The sequence below is a fragment of the Pelodiscus sinensis genome, chromosome 6 (genome assembly GCF_049634645.1).
Source record: "Pelodiscus sinensis isolate JC-2024 chromosome 6, ASM4963464v1, whole genome shotgun sequence".
Lineage (NCBI taxonomy): Eukaryota > Metazoa > Chordata > Testudines > Trionychidae > Pelodiscus > Pelodiscus sinensis.
In genome coordinates this window covers 83,293,526-83,313,765 of record NC_134716.1, presented here as the reverse complement: position 1 = coordinate 83,313,765, position 20,240 = coordinate 83,293,526, and the positions used below count along the sequence as shown (strand labels likewise).

At 40.0% G+C, this 20,240-nt stretch overlaps 1 protein-coding gene across 4 annotated transcripts; it reads left to right on the top strand.

The window, feature by feature from the left end:
- The first annotated feature begins 8 nt into the window (after nucleotides 1-8).
- Nucleotides 9-20,187, top strand: ANKRA2 (ankyrin repeat family A member 2). 4 transcript variants are annotated; one of them, XM_006124287.4, is made up of 9 exons: nucleotides 11-162; nucleotides 2,760-3,164; nucleotides 5,202-5,360; nucleotides 7,799-7,864; nucleotides 11,733-11,830; nucleotides 13,213-13,338; nucleotides 14,899-14,965; nucleotides 15,078-15,158; nucleotides 17,581-20,187. In XM_006124287.4, the coding sequence occupies exons 2-9, from the start codon at nucleotides 2,876-2,878 to the stop codon at nucleotides 17,634-17,636; spliced, it is 942 nt and encodes a 313-aa protein (XP_006124349.1). In that variant the 5' UTR covers nucleotides 11-162; nucleotides 2,760-2,875; the 3' UTR covers nucleotides 17,637-20,187. The 4 variants fall into 4 exon arrangements, with proteins under 4 accessions (XP_025041053.1, XP_006124349.1, XP_075788372.1 ...); XM_075932257.1 differs by lacking the exon at nucleotides 11-162 and adding an exon at nucleotides 326-347; XM_075932256.1 differs by lacking the exon at nucleotides 11-162 and adding an exon at nucleotides 382-403.
- The last annotated feature ends 53 nt before the right edge of the window (nucleotides 20,188-20,240 follow it).

Sequence of the window (20,240 nt, the reverse complement as noted above, 5' to 3'; positions counted from 1 at the left end):
ATCGTATTGAGCGTTATTGGCGCCGTACTTGGGAACGCCCTTCCGGGCGAGAAGTCGGGAGGAAAAAAACCTTCATTGTTTTCTGTGATCAGAGGGGGAAATGACGTCATTGAGTATAAGAACGTCGGCGATGAGAGCGATGCCCTAGGTCGGGAGCCACAGGTGAGAGGGTCCGACGCCGGAGACTTAGAGCAATTAGCGCTTCCGCCCCGCCCCTGCTCCGCCCCTTGAATAACGGCACCACCCGGCTCGCGGGCGGCTGTTACATTGAGCGTGTGACCGTGCGCACAGCTAACTGCTGCGTCTGGGCTCCTGGGATAACCGTCGCGGCTACTCGCAGGCTCCTGGTGCGCCTGGGCCCCTCACCCCCTTTGCTGCTGCCGCCGCCTCTGTATAGGGAACAGTACGTGTGGGGCGCCAATTTTAAAAACCCTCTTTCTTGCAAAGTGGCTCCGGCTGCCGCACCGCCTGTAACTGCTGAAATGTTCAGCATATGCATAATTACTTAAACGCATTGCACCCAGGGCGTTACCATGAATGTATGTCTGTGGGGCAGGGGGATACCTTATTTTATGCGAACGCTGGAAGGCTGTGACTTCTCCAAAATTACCCTGAACTGGGATTAAAATTTAGGACTCCTAACTGCAATTCCTGTCCATCTCCTTTAAACTATTCTTCCTCCTTATAGGATCCATATAAACTTGGGGTTTATAATTTAGATAGGGTGGAAGACAAAGATTGGAGTTCTGAGCTCTGGTGCTGTTTTATAGTGGTCTGGATTTTGTCCACACAGGATAGTGATCTGAATTAGCTCTGACTGAATTGCAATTTACACACATTTCTTTTGGAGCAAGTTAGCTGGAAAAGGTTTGCATAGTTACAATGACAGTCCTGGCTTGACAGAGTCCTGGCTGTGGTGATTTAGTTAGGATTGGTCCTGCTTTGGGCAGAGGGTTGGACTCTATTTCCTGAAATCTCTTCCAACCCTGTGATTCTGTAATGGGCAGCTTGTTTTACGTAAGCAATAGTAACCCTAAGATCTTAGAATCATAAAATCCTAGACTGGGAAGACCTCAGGAGGTCATGGAGTCCAGCCCCCTGCCCAAAGCAGGACCAGCTCCAACTAAATCATCCCAGCCAGGGATTTTGTCAAACTGAGACTTAAAAACCTCCAAGGATGGAGATTCTAGCACCTCCCTAAGTAACCCATTCCAGTACTTCACCACCCTCCAAGTGAAATAGTTTTTCCTAATATCCAACCTAGACCTTCCCCACTGTAACTTGAGACCATTGCCCCCTGTTCTGCCATCCAGTCACTACTGAGAACAGGCTCTCTCCTCTTTGGAGCCTCCCCTCAGGAAGTTGAAGGCTGCTATCAAATCCCCCCTCACTCTTCTCTTCTGCAGACTAAATAACCCTTGACACTGCAAAGTGGCATACAGTACTATAAAAAGACAAATGTTTCTTGCTAACTTACTAATTGGAGCCTGGCTATGGTAATTTAGGCTCTGATGTGGAAACAATCCTCTTAGATGGTAAAGTCACTTAATTCACATGGGGCGATGAATCAGCATGCTTATTGAAATCCAGAAGCTATATTTAACAAGACTGGTTCTGGTCCTGATATCGCATACAAAAATATTTTTATTTACAAGTCATTAAGAATTATAATGGTGTTAAAACAGTCATAAGTAGATCAGAATCTGGCCCAATAATTGTGTTGCAGTTTCACTATAAACCAGCAGGCTACACTCAGGGTCAGTTTTCTATCTGAGATACCCTTAGTTGTCTTATGGAAGGGAGAAAAGAACAATTTTTTTCTATCGAAGAAACAAATTATTTCCTTCTGTGTGTAGTCTTGGGCCCAAAGCCTACAATTCTTACTAAGGCAGAGCTCTACAATATATGGCCTTATGAAGAGATGCTTTTCTCTAGCAGCGGGGTGGCAGGGGATTCCCGAGAGTGGTGCCGGAGTGCATTGGCTGCCCGCCCTTCCCCCAGGGACATTCAAATAGTCGTATAACCCACAAAGGCTGCGTCTAGACTGGCATGATTTTGCGCAAATACTTTTAACGGAAAAGTTTTTCTATTAAAAGTATTTGTGCAAGAGAGCATCTATACTGGCATGTGCCTTTGCGCAAAAGATTTGCTTTTGTGCAAAAGCATCCGTGCCAGTGTAGACGTTCTCTTGCGCAAGAAAGCTCCGACGGCCATTTTAGCCATCGGGCTTTCTTGCGCAAGAAATTAACGTTGCTGTCTACACTGGCCCTCTTGCGCAAGAATACTTGCGCAAGAGGGCTTATCCCTGAGCGGGAGCATCAGAGTATTTGCGCAAGAACCACTGATTTTGTACATTACAATGTCAGTGTTCTTGCGCAAATACAGCCAGTGTAGACAGGCAGGAAGATTTTGCGCAAAATCATGCCAGTCTAGAAACAGCCAAAGATTTTATGTGGTAACTTGACTATTCAATTACCCGATATCTAACATCCCTAATTTATTTGCACCAAGCTGGCTGTAAGCATAGTAATTAAAAGGTCAAATCCTGAAATCCTTATTTAGGTACTACTATTGTTGGCTTCAATTTGAACAAAAACTAAATAAAATCTAATACTAATTTTATGATTTGGCCTGATATTCGTATTCATAGTAATATAAATGCAGCTAGTTTAAATGTAATAGTAATAATATGTTTTTTATTTCATTGTGAAGTTGTGACAGTGTATTCAAACTTTAAAACAATTTGTGTTCAATTGCAGATTATTCTGAAGTCCAGATCTCTTCAGAGACTGCTTGGCTGGTTGGAAATTATGCTAGCAAACCACTGCCAACTGGAAACCATGAAGCAACATTTTACATAGTTGAGATTGAAATCATGGCATCTTCAACAAATCTAGATGTTGGGGCACAGATAATCGTGGAAGAGTGCACCAGCAGTTACAGTCTGTCTCACATGCCAGACATTAAAGTAGAGCACCAGCTTGATTCCACCACAGAAGAAGGCCCTGCTCAAAGTGTTGCCATGGGAATGAAATTTATTTTGCCTAATAGATTTGATATGAATGTCTGTTCTCGATTTGTGAAGTCGTTGAATGAAGAAGATAGTAAAAATATTCAAGACCAGGTTAACTCTGACCTTGAGGTGGCGTCTGTCTTATTTAAAGGTTGAACTTTATGGTACAAATTGTGTGTGGAGTATCTTCCCCTTTCCCCTTCACGTTTCAATATTTTCTTCTTATCCTAACATTCTTAGAGTAGTTTTAAAACTACAAACCGAAGTTCAGGATGATTCCACTGTCTTCTATTTGCAAAAAAATCTATAGGCTAATATGATTAATTAGTGCCTGTCTCTGTATTTCTTCTGCACTTAAAACTCCCATTAAAGTGTGAAATTTTTGGGTGCAGGAGCATGCACAAAGCATGCAAGCTAACATGTAAAAATGAACGTGCTTAAACTCTTGATGTTTTAATCAATAATAATTTTCTATAATTTATTCCCTAAAATTTCTATTATACATCCAGTTCAAAAGTGGTTTAATTCAAAACTCATTTTCTGCCTTAGTGTACATACATATATATATCTTTTAGACTTTTTTTTTTAAAGCAACGGGACTAAAGAAAATTCATAAATGAATGTACTTAGACCATGAGTCTGCATTAAAATACATGTCTGTGTTGTCATGAGAATATAATCCTTTTTTGATGGCATAGTCCCCAATCCTACCGTATTGCACACAGAAGAATTCTTGTGCCTACACAGAGCCCCACTAAAAGAATTGCAGGATCGGTTGTTTGTATTAATACACTTCCAGGTTAAATTTAGAATTTTATCTCTTCCCTAATGTTAATAAAATAACAAGTTTGTCACTGACTGACAGTTGCTTCTTTTGATCTTGTTTTATCAGTATGATGTTGCTAGGCCTGCATCATTGCAATAATTGCCTTAGTGAGTCATATTCACTTATTTGTGAAGGTGGTTAGTGATTTTGGGTCCAGTTCTGTGAACTGTTCCATGTGGGCAGACCCTAACACTTATGTACAGCTTCATTGAAATTGAGGGGAGCTCTGTGCTAATATTCAGCTGCTCACACAGAACTACTTGCAGAACTAAGGCTTATGCCTCTTACTTTTTATGTATCTATGCTTTTAAACTAAAGTTTCACATTTCTGTACTATATGAAAACCATCAGTGATTAATCTTGTCATGGAGTTGAATCTAATCCATTTCCCATAATATATACAAGCTTTGACCCATACAGGTTTCCTTTTTTTTCTCCCTCTTGTCTATAGCTGCATTTCAACCATCAGCTTAGGACATTTACTTTTGTAACCACAGCTACAGCTATTTAATCTACAAATAAAATGTAATTTTGCTTGAATTATATTTACTCAAGGGTTTCACACCTTTTTTTAAGTGAGTTCTCTTCCTGAATTTGCACTCAGATATGTAAATGTGCAGTTCTTCACAGTATGACTCCAGAGTTACTGGACATGTTAATTAACCTCAAATCATTTAATTACTACTATATACTAGTGCCAAATCAATTCAGCCAGTAAAGGAACTTAATTCTAGCTATGACTTCCTACATTTCAAGTGTTAGGGTTTGTGTTTTGTGGCTTCTAATCTAAGTTCTCAGAAGTAATACCTCCACTCTTGAGAACAAGAATCCAAAGTAAAATGTATATATATTATTTCAAATTACTGTACCTGTACTCATCTAAGAAATCTAGGAAAATAAGCCTGTGCACAGTGCAGATAAAACACAGCATAGAATGACCTTTAAGACTAGCTTCCCCACTCTATCACAGCTAGACATCAATTAATTTGGGAGATCTCCATTTCTCTAGTTTAGTAATCGTAAGACATTGTTCACAATGCAATTCTAGTTTTGCTAAAGCAATTGTGAAACTATATCGAAAAGGAAACCTAGTACATGTGTAGACACATAGTAGAAAATTTGCATTATAGTTTTTGGATTCATCCGTAGAGCATCATTGATTTAGGGCTGCATTTGGTCCTTTCGCTTTATTCCTTGGTACATATAATGAATAGTGAAGATACATTCCATCACTTTTATTTCATGGAAGTTTTTAATCTTTCTATAACATCAACATATCTTAATTCGATTTAAAATCTGTAACTTTTCTTTCAGCATTCTTACAGTTAGTAAAACCGTTTCTCTTTTCCTTGTTGAATTTAGCTGAATGCAACATCCATACTTCCCCTTCTCCTGGAATTCAAGTAAGACATGTCTACACTCCATCAACAACTAAACATTTCTCACCAATAAAACAGTCAACTACTTTAACTAACAAACATAGGGGAAATGAGATCTCTACAACACCTCTCCTTGTAAATTGTAAGTAATCTTCCATGATATAGTAAATGTTGGGAATTGTAATTTAATAACTGCTTTCAGATGCTTAGATTTTTTTTTCATTAGGACCTTATAAATTGAGGACTGAAGAGACCATTAGATCATCTAGTGCTGCATGGCAGGGGCCAAGTTTTATTTATTCACTCTGTATTGAAGCCAATGGCTTGTGCCTAAGCCAAGCACATCTTTTAGAAAAGTATCCAAGTCTTCAGCTGAAGACCTTTCTGATTCTAGTCTTTTAAATGAAATTACTTGATATTTTAAAAACATTATTAATCTGTTATAGTGTAGGCACAGCAAGTAGAATTTACTAATTAACTGATAAGTGCCAACAATGTTCTGGGCATTATACAATAAATATTAACACAGTCCCTGCTCTGCAGCAATGATAATCAAAGACCCAGCAAGAAGACATACTGACAGGAAGTTGTAAAATTAATTAAAAAAAACTTAAACTGATAACCTGTAGTAAGATGAAGGCCTAAAACAAAAGCCCATGTAGCACAGGCCTGGTTTGAGGCCTGAGGTCTATATACCAATAGATAAAACATGTCTAACATAAAGCAAAGCTAAGCTGTGAGCAAGAGGCAGAGTCCTGCTAACAGAACTTGGCATGAACAGGACTGAGAGTGCAAAACACTAATTTATAATAGGCCCAGGTTGGAACAGTAATTGGTACGGGTCATAAGTTGAAAGCACATGGTTCTACCAGCTCATCAAAAAAGACCTTTGTACCCACATCCCACAGATACTGACCCAGGTTCAGGAAAGGGTCTAAAATGACAGCATGGTGGATAGAGGTGATCTAATCAAATCATGAGGTACAGGGCGATGGGTGGCATCTAAGAAGTGTCAGTGTGGTAACCTGAGTAACTTGTTTGTACCTGTATATAAAGTGGTGTCTTGGTGGGATACTCTTTGTCCAGCTGGAGGGCAGTGGAAGTTTCCCTCTGGTTGTGCTGAGGCCATTGTACGTACATGTGTGTAGTGATTTGGTAGAGACTATTGACAACTATTACTGTACTTTGCTTAACAATAAACCTGTCCAGGCACCTTCAATCCTTATCTGATTTGTGGTCTTTGGGGGCCCTCTTGAGGCCTTCTGTGGACACTGGGCCCACATGATTGAGCACTCATGCAAATAGCCTTCTGGTTAGCATCATCAGTGGGGCCAGAGACCTGTGAGGACACCTTGGCAGTAAATCCTCACCCCTCAGGAATAACTGCATAACCTACTAGAGTGTTCACCTTATAAATGGCCACAGTTTGAAATCTTAAACATATATCTCTCTGAAACTCAGCAAGTTCAATGGCCCATTCCTATTCAGCAAGTGAAAGAGAGCTATAGCAGGTAATGCCCTTTTCTGAATAAAAGGTGTATCCTTTCTGAGAAATAAAATTATAACACTGAATAGGAATGGAACGGTGGACATTTATTTAATGGATAGCCATTGGCAAACAACATAAAGTGTTATCAATTTGTATGTATAACTATGTCCCTTCCCAAAACAGAATGATTGTCCCCTCAGTCTCCATGTCCATGGCAAGCTTGACATAGGCAGACTTCTGTGCCTGTACAAACCCCTTTGTATCAAGGATCAAGACCTTAAATGTTTGGTCATTATTAGATTATTAAAGTAATCTGCTGTAATAAATGTTTCTACCCCAAAATGTGTGGGTGTGGGGGAGGGAAGGTTAATGGACATATTTTCCTCTCCAGGAGAAAAGTAGGTCATATTGCATATGCTTACTAAAGACTTGATCCGTGGGAGTCATGCTATTGACTTCAACAGGCAGCCACCTAGGTTTGTACTGAACACAATGTAACTCTGTCACAGCCTGTTTTGAATATTTTAATGCTACAATAGGTTTGAAAAGTGCTTGCAGCTTTTTTAAGTCTTAAGACAAATTCCCTTTGTCTGACCACAATCAGCAGGGCTCTACAAAAATTCAGTGCTGATGAAGAAACCCAAGATAAGTTTAAGAGTTTAACAGAAAGGAAGGAACATTGGAGGAAATATTGGTTAATATTTTCAAAACGGAAAAGAACATGTCGTCGATGTATCAGTGATTTGGGAAGGAGGGGGTTAGTTTCTCTTTTTATCATCTGATAAATGTTTCTGAAGGCAATATAATCTTGGTTACAAAGTGGTATTAAATTATAAGACAGGTGGCAAAAATCTATCAGAGATATTGACTACATAACAAAGTTTGTAGTTCAGCATCTGTGGAAAATATTTTGCCTGTCTTAATATGATAAGAGAGTTGGTAGACCATTGTCATATTGAATCACTTTTAAGAATACTGTAAAGCTGCTTCAGAAGTTAAGCTGAAACCAATATCAGTACGTTCATTTATCACTGGCTTGAGCAGGAGCAGGCCTTATGTGCACTCAGTACATCTTTGTGCTCTTTTTGCAGCTCTGTCAGTTCACCAGCTGGCTGCTCAAGGAGAAATGCTTTATTTGGCTACACGTATTGAACAAGGTGAGGGTCTGAGGGACTTTTAATCTTTTCTTTGCAAGATTTTTAACCTTGTTCCATTGGATTATATGCTCCAACATGCATCAACTGACTAGAAAACCCTCCACAGGTCTATCAGCAGCCTCATGAACTCATGATATCCATTCTTTAGGGACATTGATTTTATATTTGTACTTTTAAAGCTGTATGTTCTCTTGTCACTGCAATTTGGTGTAGAAACTAGCATTATTAATGGGAATTGCTTGTAAAGCCTTTCTGTACTGAAGTGGTAGGGATGGAGTGAATCACAAAGACTGTGTAAAGGTAAACTGTGAAAGTGAGATATACAAAAGTAGGGATATGTGATTATGCAAATTAGTTCTGAGATGATTTAGTATTCTTTATTGCATTTATAGTTGGAAACAAATTCCCCTTAAAATGAGTATATTTATACTTATAATTTATCAGTTGATTATACAGCATTATATTATATTATAGTTGCAGTCAATTGTTTGCTGTTTATCACTCCAATTCTGAGGTATGCAGTATCTGCAGTGAAACTATATGCTGTCATTCTATAATAGATATTATTGTCTGTAAAATAAACTGCTGCTAAAGCATCCATTGTACTGTATATCACAGTAATATAATAACAAGTTGAAACTCTGAAAACCAGTATTCTCCAGTCCAGCAACATCTGTGGTCCAGCAGGACCATGAATGCTCCTGGACTAGAGAGCGTGGGAGCCTAATGGTAGAAGATCCAGCAGCCCAGCTGAGGGAAGCGGGACCAGAATCCCAAAAAAGTGCTGGGCACGGGCTAGAGAACCCCAGCAACCCGCAACAGCATGGGGCCAGAGGAAGAAACTTGGCCACCCATGACAGCGCGTGGATGGACAACTCTGACAACTCATGGCAAAGCAGAGCCAGGGAAATCTGGCTGCCCATGCCAGCACAGGACCAGGGAATCATGGCAGCGCGAGCCAAGGGCTGGAGAATCCCAACTGCCCATGGCAGCATGGGGCCAGAGAACCGCAGCAGCGGAGAGCTGGGGAAACCTGGCCACCTGCAGTAGCATAGGTCCAGGAGCTGGAGAACCCCGGATGCACATGACAACCTGGGACTGAGGAGGGGCCAGCAGCAGTAGGGTGGACAGCTTGTTGGAGTGAGGAGATGGTGAGGGGGAGATTGGGAGCCAGAGTCAGGGGGCTGGCTAGTTCGTAGACGGTGGCAGGGGATGGTCCAGAAAAGTCCCTCGTTCGGGACTCATCAGTTCTGCTACCCGGAAGGCTGAGGTAAACAATTGTTGTAGGCAATTAATCAAAGCCTAATGCTGCCTCCCCCACAGAAGCCAGATTCGACCTGGTACACGTATCTATCACCACTGGAAAGATTAGTCACTAATTAGGTCAGACACGAATTTAGGGCCAAACCATATATTTTGGAAAATAATAACACGCATTAACAGCAAGAACAACAGTAAACTGTCCCACCCTAATCCTGAAGAAAGGGAGGATAGAAAAGGTCCCGTATACAAAAGGATTATACTTTACACTAAAACACTGAAGGCGGCGATGGACGCCTTTGACCTCGTGGCTAATTTAAAGCCGTGAGGGAGAACAGCAGGGATATCCCTCGGGGTCCTGATCAGTTCCGGTTCCTGAGTAGTTCCTCGAGGTAGATCCTCGCCTCTCCATGTGGTGGAACCCTCTGGATTCCTTGGCACCAGTCCTTCGGCTAGGTGAGGTTCCGCAGGTGTAGAAATGGTGGTATAGTCCCAGAGTCCAAGGACACCAGTCCCAAAATCCTTAGAGAGGAGACTTCTCTCACCCTCAGGAGGGCACAACTAGTGTTGGGCCTGAGCGGCCTTGACCAGACCACGTGCGGATGGCGCTCCTCACGGGTAACGGACGAAGACGCGGTGAGACATCAACATGACAACACACAGCAACAATGGGTAGAGGAGAGCCAACCCGAGCTATTCCTAGGGGAGGGTTTTTAAAGACATTAAGGCGGGAAACTGGGTTAGCGAGTGGGGAGCAACAGTATAGGGTGGTGTCCATAGGGAAAAGGATGCCGGGTGCATAACCTGGCTGCGCACGCATCGCATTAGTGAGGGGTGCACAGGTTTAGAGCCGTGTGCATAGGCTAGAGGTTGGAGTGCAAAGCTTCCCTCTGTGTGGTTTTGGCGAGGAGAAACTGCTGAGGTGAAAAGGACTAGCAGGCTCCATTTTGGATCTCTATCCTGGGTAACAGTTCCTAATGTTGCTTGACCAGGGAGATCCAACCTGTACTTAAAATAAGTTATGATGGAAGACTCACTGACTGGTTCGACCGATTATAGAAGCATTTACATTAATTTCTCTGGTATGAATCTGTCCATTGAAGGCAGTCACTGCAAGTCATTACTGTCTGACATCTGTTTATTGGCCTAGGTTGGTATTATACTTGAATATACACATTTGAAATTTGCTTTCTGTGAAATTTACTTTCATGCAAGTAAAACTATCTGAACTTTTTAGGAAGCACAGGATTGGGAACCCAGAGGACTACAGGGTTTTTTGTTTGTTTGTTTTTTTAAAGTGGTCCTTTTTCAAAAAAAACTTCCCCTGCATCTAGACAACTGCTGCATTCTTTTGAAAGTAAGTTCTTAGTGTCGAAAGAGCACTTTCAAAAAAAGGCATTCTTGAATGTAAATAGGGCTTTTTCAAAGAGAGCATCCAGACTGCCTAGGTGCTCTCTTTCAAAAAAGCGGCTTCCTTTTCCAAAAGAAGTGATTGCAGTCTAGATGCTATCTTTCGAAGGAGGTCTTTTCGATAGATTCTTTTGAAAAAGCCTCTTTCAGAAGAGGCTTGTAGTCTAGACATACCCAGAGAAAGCAAATTCATTTTTAAGTTTGAGCATATATTTATTTAGATTTAAGTAATGTTACAATGTTATGTATATAAGAACTTTAGGCACTCTGACACCTAATTTATCTTCCAACAATGTAAGTATACTTAGCAGCATTGAAAAAACAAACATCTATCAAGAACAAGTTTTCTTAACTCATCCAGCCAATGAATCAGCTATAAAAACACACTTACCACTTCCTTCAATCCTGGGGGCACAATTAACCCTCTCTACAAAATGCCAGTCAAATGCATGAATGTGCCAAATCTTTATTGTGGTCCTCTAGATTTACACATATTATTTAAGAAAACAACAAATAGTCCTGTAGCACCTTAGAGACTAATAAAAAATATAGATGGTGGCATGAACTTTCGTGGCACAACCTACCTCTGCAGATGAATGGAGTTAAGGGGTCCAGGGTTCAGAAGCCCCTTAACTCCATTCATCTGGAGAAGTGGGTTGTGCCCATAAAAGCTACCATCTACGTTTTTTGTTAGTATCTAAGGTGCTATAGTACTATTTTTTATTTTTTAAGCTTTTTCAGTTAAAGACTAACTTGGCTACCCTCTGAAACCTATATTATTTATTTGAGATATTAGAGTTGCTCGCTGTCTTGGAAAATTTTTAGACTGCCTAATAAATATTAATATGGAACATTTGTTTATTTTTGGGGTATCTGCTGGGCTATCTCCAAACATAGACACAAGCCAATATTATGGGCAAATAGCCTTAGTATAAAAACAAAGCTTTATTTGTAGAAATGTGAAAGTCATTAGAAGTTAAGTATTCCTTGTCCCTTCCCCCACTTTAGCATAGAAAAATGTATTTCTGTCACTGTCAGGGTTAGATTTTGTACATAAAATGTCAGCCCAGAGTGGACTTGATGGTAGAATTATAAACACAGCTGTTCATAACAGAAATGTTGACACAACCTTTACTCTAACAGCACTTACGGTACAGCAGCAAAAATGATCATTGAACTGTATTTTTCTTTTAAACAGAAAATGTAATCAACCATAAAGATGAAGAAGGTTTTACCCCTCTGATGTGGGCCGCAGCTCATGGGCAGATAGCAGTGGTGGAATTTTTGCTTCAGAATGTAAGGAGAAAATCTCAAAGTCCTTAGTTTGTTTTATAAGTTTGCAGATGCTACTACATTTCTAAAAGCAATAACATTAATTGCCCCACAAAGGGGAAATAAAGAACCAGCAAGATGGGGCGTACTGTCTTTTGGAGCATTGCCTTATGTCTATGCATATTGTCACTGGTTTCCTGGGCTCCAGCATTTCCTGCAAGCGCCTTTCTCTCACCAGCTCTTCTGTGACTCAGCCCTGCAACCAGCTCAAATCCCTGTTCAGGTAACTGAAAGGTCCAAATTAAAATCCAAACAAACCTGAGTAATGCTTTTTCTACATTCCGCTACAGAAGTCTTCTACTTCTACTTACAAATCTTCTCTCAGTGTCATAGGTGCCAACTTCCGCTCTATCTAGAGGAGTGCTGGACCCTTGCTTTACCATATGCCCCATCCCTGCCCCGCTTCTTCGCTTGTCCCCTCTCCACTCCTTCCCCCAAGTTCCTCCTCTGCTCTCCCAGAACTTCCTGAACTCCCATGAAACAGCTGGTCACAACATTCTGGAAGTAATGGGAGGGCAGCAGAGGAACTGGTCAGCATGGCCACCAACAGGTGAGAGGTACTGGGAGGAGGGTGATGGAGCATGTGAAGCTTGTCTGCTGGTGAATGCTCAGCATCCACTAATTTTTCCCTGTGGGTGCTCCAGCCCCATAGTACACGTGAAGTCTGTGCTCAGGGCTATCTCCACACGAGTCTACTCTACTCCCTATGGTTACGTCGACACTACAAGTTTTTTCAGCAGAAAATATGCTAATGAGGGACTTGTTAGCATAAGTCGTGATATCATTAGCCTATTTTCTGCCGTTTGTTTTTACGCAAGGGGTTTTTGCACAAAAAGAAGCAGTGTGGACATTTCCTTTTTGCACAAAACCCTTATGCCTGTTCCGGAGAGGCATAAGAATCTTGTGCAAAACGGGTTTTGTGAAAAAAGGAAACATCCACATGTCCACACTGCTTCTTTTTGCGCAAAAACCCCTTGTGCAAAAACAAACGGCAGAAAATATGCTAATGATTTCGCGGCTTATGCTAACAAGTCTCTCATGAACATATTTTCTACCAAAAAAACTTGTAGGGTAGAAGTAGCCTATAGGTCTCTTCAAGACTATCCCCTCTCCTATCGCTAGAAGTTTCTATCTACAGGAGAGTTTTGCTTCCTCTGGAGTTTCTCTCTAGATTTGCATCTGGGGTCTTTCATGGTAACTAGCTCCAGTGCATCCAGCTGGGATCACTAATTGCCATTTTGTGGCTAGATCAGGGCAAGGCTGATCCCAGCTTGCCCTAAAGGGCCCCCCAGCCTATGACAGTAAGCTTTTTAAATAGGACTGTTACCACTTTTTTTTTCTTTCAGGGTGCAGACCCTCAAATTTTGGGGAAAGGGCGAGAAAGCGCTTTGTCATTGGCCTGTAGTAAGGGATACACAGATATTGTCAAAATGCTGCTTGACTGCGGAGTTGATGTGAATGAGTATGACTGGGTAAGTCTGTCACTGGAATGTCCATAATCGTAGTGAGCATTGGTCAGAAATGTGTTCCAAAAGCTAGAACTGACATGGATTTGAAAATCATATTAAGTCTTAAGAAATGTAAACTTTGAAAACCAGGACACAGCATACTAATGTATTGTCCATGCAAGGACTCTTGTACAGGACTAAGTTTGTTCAGGCCTCCATAGCCAACTGTAGTGTCTTGGTTGGATGGATAGGGGAGTATATTCTAAACTGAACAGGAGAGCTAGATGAGATTGTTCCTGAGCTCACCTGTTGACTGGGAATCAGAGTGTGTTTGGGGCTTCTGGGGAAGTGAAATGTTCGTTTTCCCTCAAACTAATAGGGTGTTCCTTACCCAGGACTTCTAGCCCCAGAAGAACTTTAATCTATAATAAGTACTGCTATAGCAATTTCTTATACAGAAAATTATATCATCATCTCTGTAGTCAAGAGAGAATATCTCAGGGACGAGGGTAACATCTTAAGTAACCTTTAAAATGTGTTTGCTTTCAGAAGACAAAAACTGGCCTTTGACCCTTGTGAATTTTGCCTTTCAAAGGTGATATTGCTGATTAAACTGCACTGTCAGAAACATAAGCCTGTATCACAAAATGTCAGAAAAAAGGTCTAAGCTAAAGTATTCACTTGCTCAATTTTCCATTTTTTATCATGAATGTCAAAGTTGTTAATTTTTTTATGATCTGATGAAATTACTATTGAATTATTTACATTCCACCATAAGGATTTATTTTGAACAAAGTTAGCAGTGAAAATATAAATAAGGGAGCTGAAATGTATTTCAGGTTAATAGCCACATTTGAAAAGGTTTTAGCTTTCAGATTTTGAGTGTATAAGACAGTTTTCTAAAGCACCTGGAATTTTTGTACGAGTGCTTCAGAAGATTTTGTACAAGTTAAATATTGTCTATATTAGTGCAATAAAAATGTCTGTTACCACTTGATGTAATATAAATAATCATCAGTGTACTCAATACCAAGCAACAGCATTAAAAACAGTGACCCAGAATTGAGGTGTGGTTTGGTTAATGTACGCCACATTGGGCATAAAAGTGGCATAACCAGCTCTGGAGTGATCACCTGTTGTGCAAGAATAGATGTGCTAATTCCTGCCTTTTGATCTGTTGGCATCTGCTATAATTTAGGACAGCCGTCAGGGAAGCACAAATACTTTGGACCAGTTTCTGCCTTGAAGAGTCTACAAACTTCAGGTTCTGCAGTCTGACTCACGGAGGCAGATTTGCCCTTGCAAAGCTCCTTTCACTAGAACTCCTCATAGGAATAGGGATCTGTAGACACAGCCTACTTCCAGGATTGTGACTGAAAAGTAGATCCATAGAAGATGGGGGACACAGTTGGAAAAGAGCTGGTGACCTTTTCATTGCATTTTATGACTATTGTGATCTGAAGTACTCACATATGTTGTACTTCTTCTTTTATAAGGGAATTCCAGATACAGCTGACCAGGTTTTTAACTAGATACGTGAACTCCAGCTATTAAAGTTTATATGTCTTTTTTCTTCTTTTGCAGAATGGAGGGACACCTCTGCTATATGCAGTACATGGAAACCATGTGAAATGTGTAAAAATTCTCTTAGGTAAGACATTAAGGATAACATTAAGAAATGAAACCCCAAAGAAGTTTATTACTGATAATTATGAACTACTAGTTGTCAGCATAATTTAAATTTTTTCCTCTATTTTATGAAGAAAATGGGGCTGATCCAACTATTGAGACAGATTCTGGCTACAATTCCATGGATTTGGCTGTGGCTTTAGGCCATCGGAGTGGTAAGTGTTCAGAGACCTTTAGGTTTGGCTGTTTTTATTGTTTATTTATGTAACTCCAGTAACAGTGCTTTACCAATGTAAGAAGACAAAAGTTCCTGTTCTAAAGTGGTTTGAGATTGCTAAATCTGTTAGGTTGTTCTTTTCAGTTGGTTATAGGCTAGTTAAAATATTTTCTAAATTATGCACGTGTTAATTGAACAGATTCACATTATTTTATTTGATTAATTTGTGCTTCCAAAATCCATTAAAAAGTTAGCTCTAGCAGCATGGGCAATTACAATATGTAATTTAGCAGACAGGCCTGGATTGTACACAGAACCAATAATAGGTAAGGAGTCTTTCACCTCTAGTTCATGAGCCCAGGTCAATAGTGAAAGAAAGTCACTGATCTTGAGCCATGTCTTTAAGGCACAGTTGGGAGTGTATCTAATTTATAAAATTCTCTGTAGAGCAGGGATGGGAAGTCTGTTGTGGGTAAGGGGCTTCTGACCCACAGAAAAATCATTGGACTCAGGCTAGTAGGTTTTGTGCACTCCAGCCTCACGGGGAAACAGTGTTGAGGTGCTAGCATGGGCTCCCCCAATACTAAAGGGGGGCCCTGAGTCTCAGGAGCTGGATCCAGGCAAGCCTTAAGTTCCTCACTCCTGATGTAGAGACAACTGTACCAGAAGGAGGATTTATTCTAAAAGAGGGCATGCAGTGACACTACCATCCGCAGGATTTGGCCATAGCAAGATATTATTAAATTCTGTCTTAGAATACACGGAAGACCTTTCTGCTGAGACTGTCCAGTAGATGATATGAATTAGCTGCCCTCTTACTTCAGGGAGACTTTCAATCTGGGTCCAGCTTTCTCATGGGCATAGTTGTTTGTGTTTTGGGTACTTGGGCCAGGCCTCTGCTATCATGTACATTAAATAGTCACAGTATTCTTGGACTTACTTCTGTGAACTATTTGAAGTTCTTTTTCTTCTAAAAAGATAAACCTTTTCAGGGGAGTGGGCATTTCTGCCAGGGTTCTGCATGGTAGGTTGGCAAATTTGGCTCTCTGCTTTCAGAGCCTCTTTGGGTTATACAGAGTCAAAAAGGTGCCTCTTCAGGGGTGACCCTGGCTTCTGAACCATGTGAAAACTTTTTTTTTTAAGCCATGAACTGAATAAAAAATGATAAATCAACCCATGCATGTAACTGCTGCAAGCCCCTGGGCTTACGATGGAATTGACTCAGGGAACAAATAAGGGGTTCAGTGTGTAAATTCTGAACACTGAAGAAAATCACATATTTCCAACAGTGTGGGTTTTTTTTTCTTTTTAAAGCCTCTAGTACTAACACACTCTCCACTTAGGGCACGTTTTCACAGGAGGGCTAATGCCGAAATAAGCTACACAACTAGAGATACATCAATTGTGTAGCTTAAGTCCAAATAGTTTATTTTGGCTTTTGGAGCTGTCTACACAGCAGGAAGTCTGAAAAAGCACTCTTCCTCGTAAAATGAGGGTTATAAGAGTCAGAGTAAGAAGTCCTTCAACTCAACATTATTTCAACATGATGTCGAAATAACTGCTTGTTGTGTAGATGAGGACTGTTATTTTGGAATAATGTTATTTATTCCAAAATAAGGCTGCTGTGGAGATGTAGCCATACAGTTTAGAATCACCCATATCCTACCTAACCTATTTTAGCTACATTTCCAAACTAGGCCACAAACCATGGCTTCCCCCCATTCTCACTCCACGTATTGGCCCTCTGTTCAATGTTCATTCAGTATATTCATTGTTTTGAACTATATGATGCTTTAATTGTCATAGATAATTGAAAGGAAAGGGTACAGAGAAGAGCGACAAGAATGATTAAAGGTCTAGAGAACATGACCTATGAAGCCAGGCTTCATGAACTGGGCTTATTTAGTTTGGAAAAAAGAAGATTAAGGGGGGACATGATAGCGGTTTTCAAATACCTAAAAGGGTGTCACAAGGAGGAAGGAGAAAATTTGTTCCTCTTGGTTACTGAGGACAGGACAAGGAGTAATGGGATTAAAGTGCAGCAGGGGAGGTTTGGATTGGACATTAGGAAAAAATTCCTAACTGTCAGGGTGGTCAAATATTGGAATAAATTGCCAAGGGAGGTGGTGGAATCTCCCTCTCTGGAGATATTTAAGAACAGGTTAGATAGACATCTGTCAGGGATGGTGTAGACGGAGCTTGGTCCTGCCTTGAGGGCAGGGGGCTGGACTCGATGACCTCTCGAGGTCCCTTTCAGTCCTATTATTCTATGATTCTATAATACAAACGTGTAGTGCATTAATTAGTTCATGTCCTGTACAATCATCCAATCAAAGAAGTCTGTATCTGGCAGTAAAATACAACAGTAGAGATTTGGAAATCATTGAACATTAATTAACTAGGTTGTTTCTCCACTTTAGTTCAACAGGTTATTGAGTCTCATTTATTGCAGCTCCTTCAAAATATCAAGGAATAAGGGCCTCCTGTTAATAGAAAATTGTTCTATGCCTGAAGATTTGGACTATGTTTTAGCCCCACAATCAATGATAAAGGCCTGTTAACTTTAACTTTACCTCATTGAAAATATTTGCTGATTTTCATATACTTTCTTTATGTTGTTCACTAATGTTCATAGAAGTCTGTGATAATTGATCCTTTTGTAAATGTATTTTATGTAAATTTTAAAAAATGTAATCAGTGTGTTGCATGTAAACCTTTAATAAAATATAGCTGTGTAAATGTTAACATTAAGTGCAGTAATTGACTTTTTACAGAGTATTCCACTAGGTTATGTCAATGATACGGTGTCCATATTTGTTTTAGATTTTTAAGCATGTACCACAGAAAACAAATTTCATTGTGCACTTTTATATCTTGTAAACAGTAATTTGTAGTTGTTTACAAATTATTATGCAGATGAATTAAAATACTTTGTCAATTTCTGGATTTGGTTAAAATGTAGGTGTTGGGGGGGACGGGACAAATTAATTAGACATTGGGAGCTCAATTTCTGCTCAGTAGTCTGATTTAAGTCTTTAAAACCTTTGGGGCTGATTCTCTGCTGTTCTTCTTTTTTTGCCAGTCAGGTGGTACAGAGACCTCATCCCCTTAGTTTGAAATTCCCCTGACATGGGGGAGAGCCTAGCAGTTTTAGACCTGGCACATATGGTTCCTCTTCAAAGTGCATGGCACAGTGGATGTCAGTGATCTGGAGGAGGGGAGAGAAAGAGTGCCCAGACTGCACTGTACCTCAGCTCTTTCCGACTGACATGGTCCTTGAGGATCTCCTTGCCAGCTGGTGCAGGTTTGCAGAGCCCTGCAAATTCATGGATATCCACTTTATATCCACAGGTATCTGCGTCCACAGATGTGGATGCGGATGCCGATATCCGCAGATGTGAATGCAGATATCCGCAGCTTATTTTTACAGATATGAATGCAGCTATGAATAGACATTTTGTATCCATACAGGGTTCTACAGGTTAGAGCAGTCGTTAGCCTGATTTAACATGCACTGAAGAAAGACAGAGAATCAGGGAGGGATAAACTGCCTCCCTGGTAGGCTCCCCACTGTTTTACCAAGTCTAATCTCAAAAAAAGGCAAAGAATGTGATTATCTTTGCACAAACAACAAATCAGCTTCTGAAACAGAATCTTAGAAAGTTTCAGATTCTTAGTACTGTTTTTTCACCACAAGTAGTTTACACTGTGCCATTTGAGAATCGTTCTAAATTTTGGTTACTAAGAAATCCAGTTAAAAAACTGTGTGCGAGTTCTCTTTTGGAGAGTCAGAACTTTAGAGTGAACCATAAAGGGGGAGTTTTGAAGATTGTCATTGATCTTGCATGGCAAAATCCTAGCTTGGGCTGATTCAGCATTAGTATTATTTGAAACACTTCATCTTTAACTTCCCTTTTTCTTATGTGGGTGAGGTTACACTAGGCTATAATTACTTTACATACTTTAACTTATGTAGCATTTATATCTCCCTTGCATCGTATCATGCCTCTAGTTAAGTTATATATATGCAAGTGAAACGAACAGTAAACCTGAAATGGAGGGAGGTAAATTGTTCTATTATTTTAGAATTATATTAACATGTTTTTTAAAATCTCTATTGTTTATAATGTGCGTAAACTCAATTTTTTAAAACAAAGAAAAAGCCTGAAAGGGATGCTAATTATTGTAAAGTTGCAATATTGAAAATATTTAGATTTAATAGCCTTGGGGAGAAATTAACTGGTGTTTAATGTTGTTTTTAATTGTTTTCAGATTGGTGATACAATGTATATATGATGCAAACCATTTTTTATTGAAATGTAATTGTTTATGATCTGACATACTTTATTTTAAATATTTTTCGTGTGTTTATATATATGTGTGTGTGTATATATATATAGAGAGAGAGAGTTTATAAATATGCATCAATAACAAAATTATCCTTTTTTCCTGCGGTTTTATATAATAGGAAGGAGGTCATGTAAAGTACAGGCAGTCCCCGGGTTACATGGATCCGACTTACATCGGATCCCTACTTACAAACGGGGTAAGGCAACCCCGCACTAGCTGCTTCCCCCCAGCAGACCAGGGAGACGTGAAGCTAGCGCCCCTTCTGCCCCAGCAGACCAGGGAGACGCGGAGCGGCTTTTCTCAGCAGACACCTCAGCTTGAGAATAAAGGACTGAGGGAAGTGAGGTGTGAAAGAATAAAACTGAGCTCTGCAGAAATGTTTGGCTAGAGTTTCCCCTACAATATGTACCAGTTCCGACTTGCATACAAATTCAACTTAAGAACAAACCTACAGTCCCTATCTTGTACGTAACCTGGGGACTGCCTGTATACACATTCAATAGCTGTTTCACATTTTGTTTTAACCTTCAGTTAATATTCAATAAATTGAATCAATATATATTAATGTATTGCTATCCTCTAGTTTTAAAATGTGATTTCACCTATTTTGGATTTTCAGATTGGGTGGATGAAATACAGAATAAATGGAATGAAACAAATTGGAAAAACTAATCAAATATAGAGTTGTCTTCATCTTTTTGCTGTAGAATTTCAAACCATTTTGTGGGTT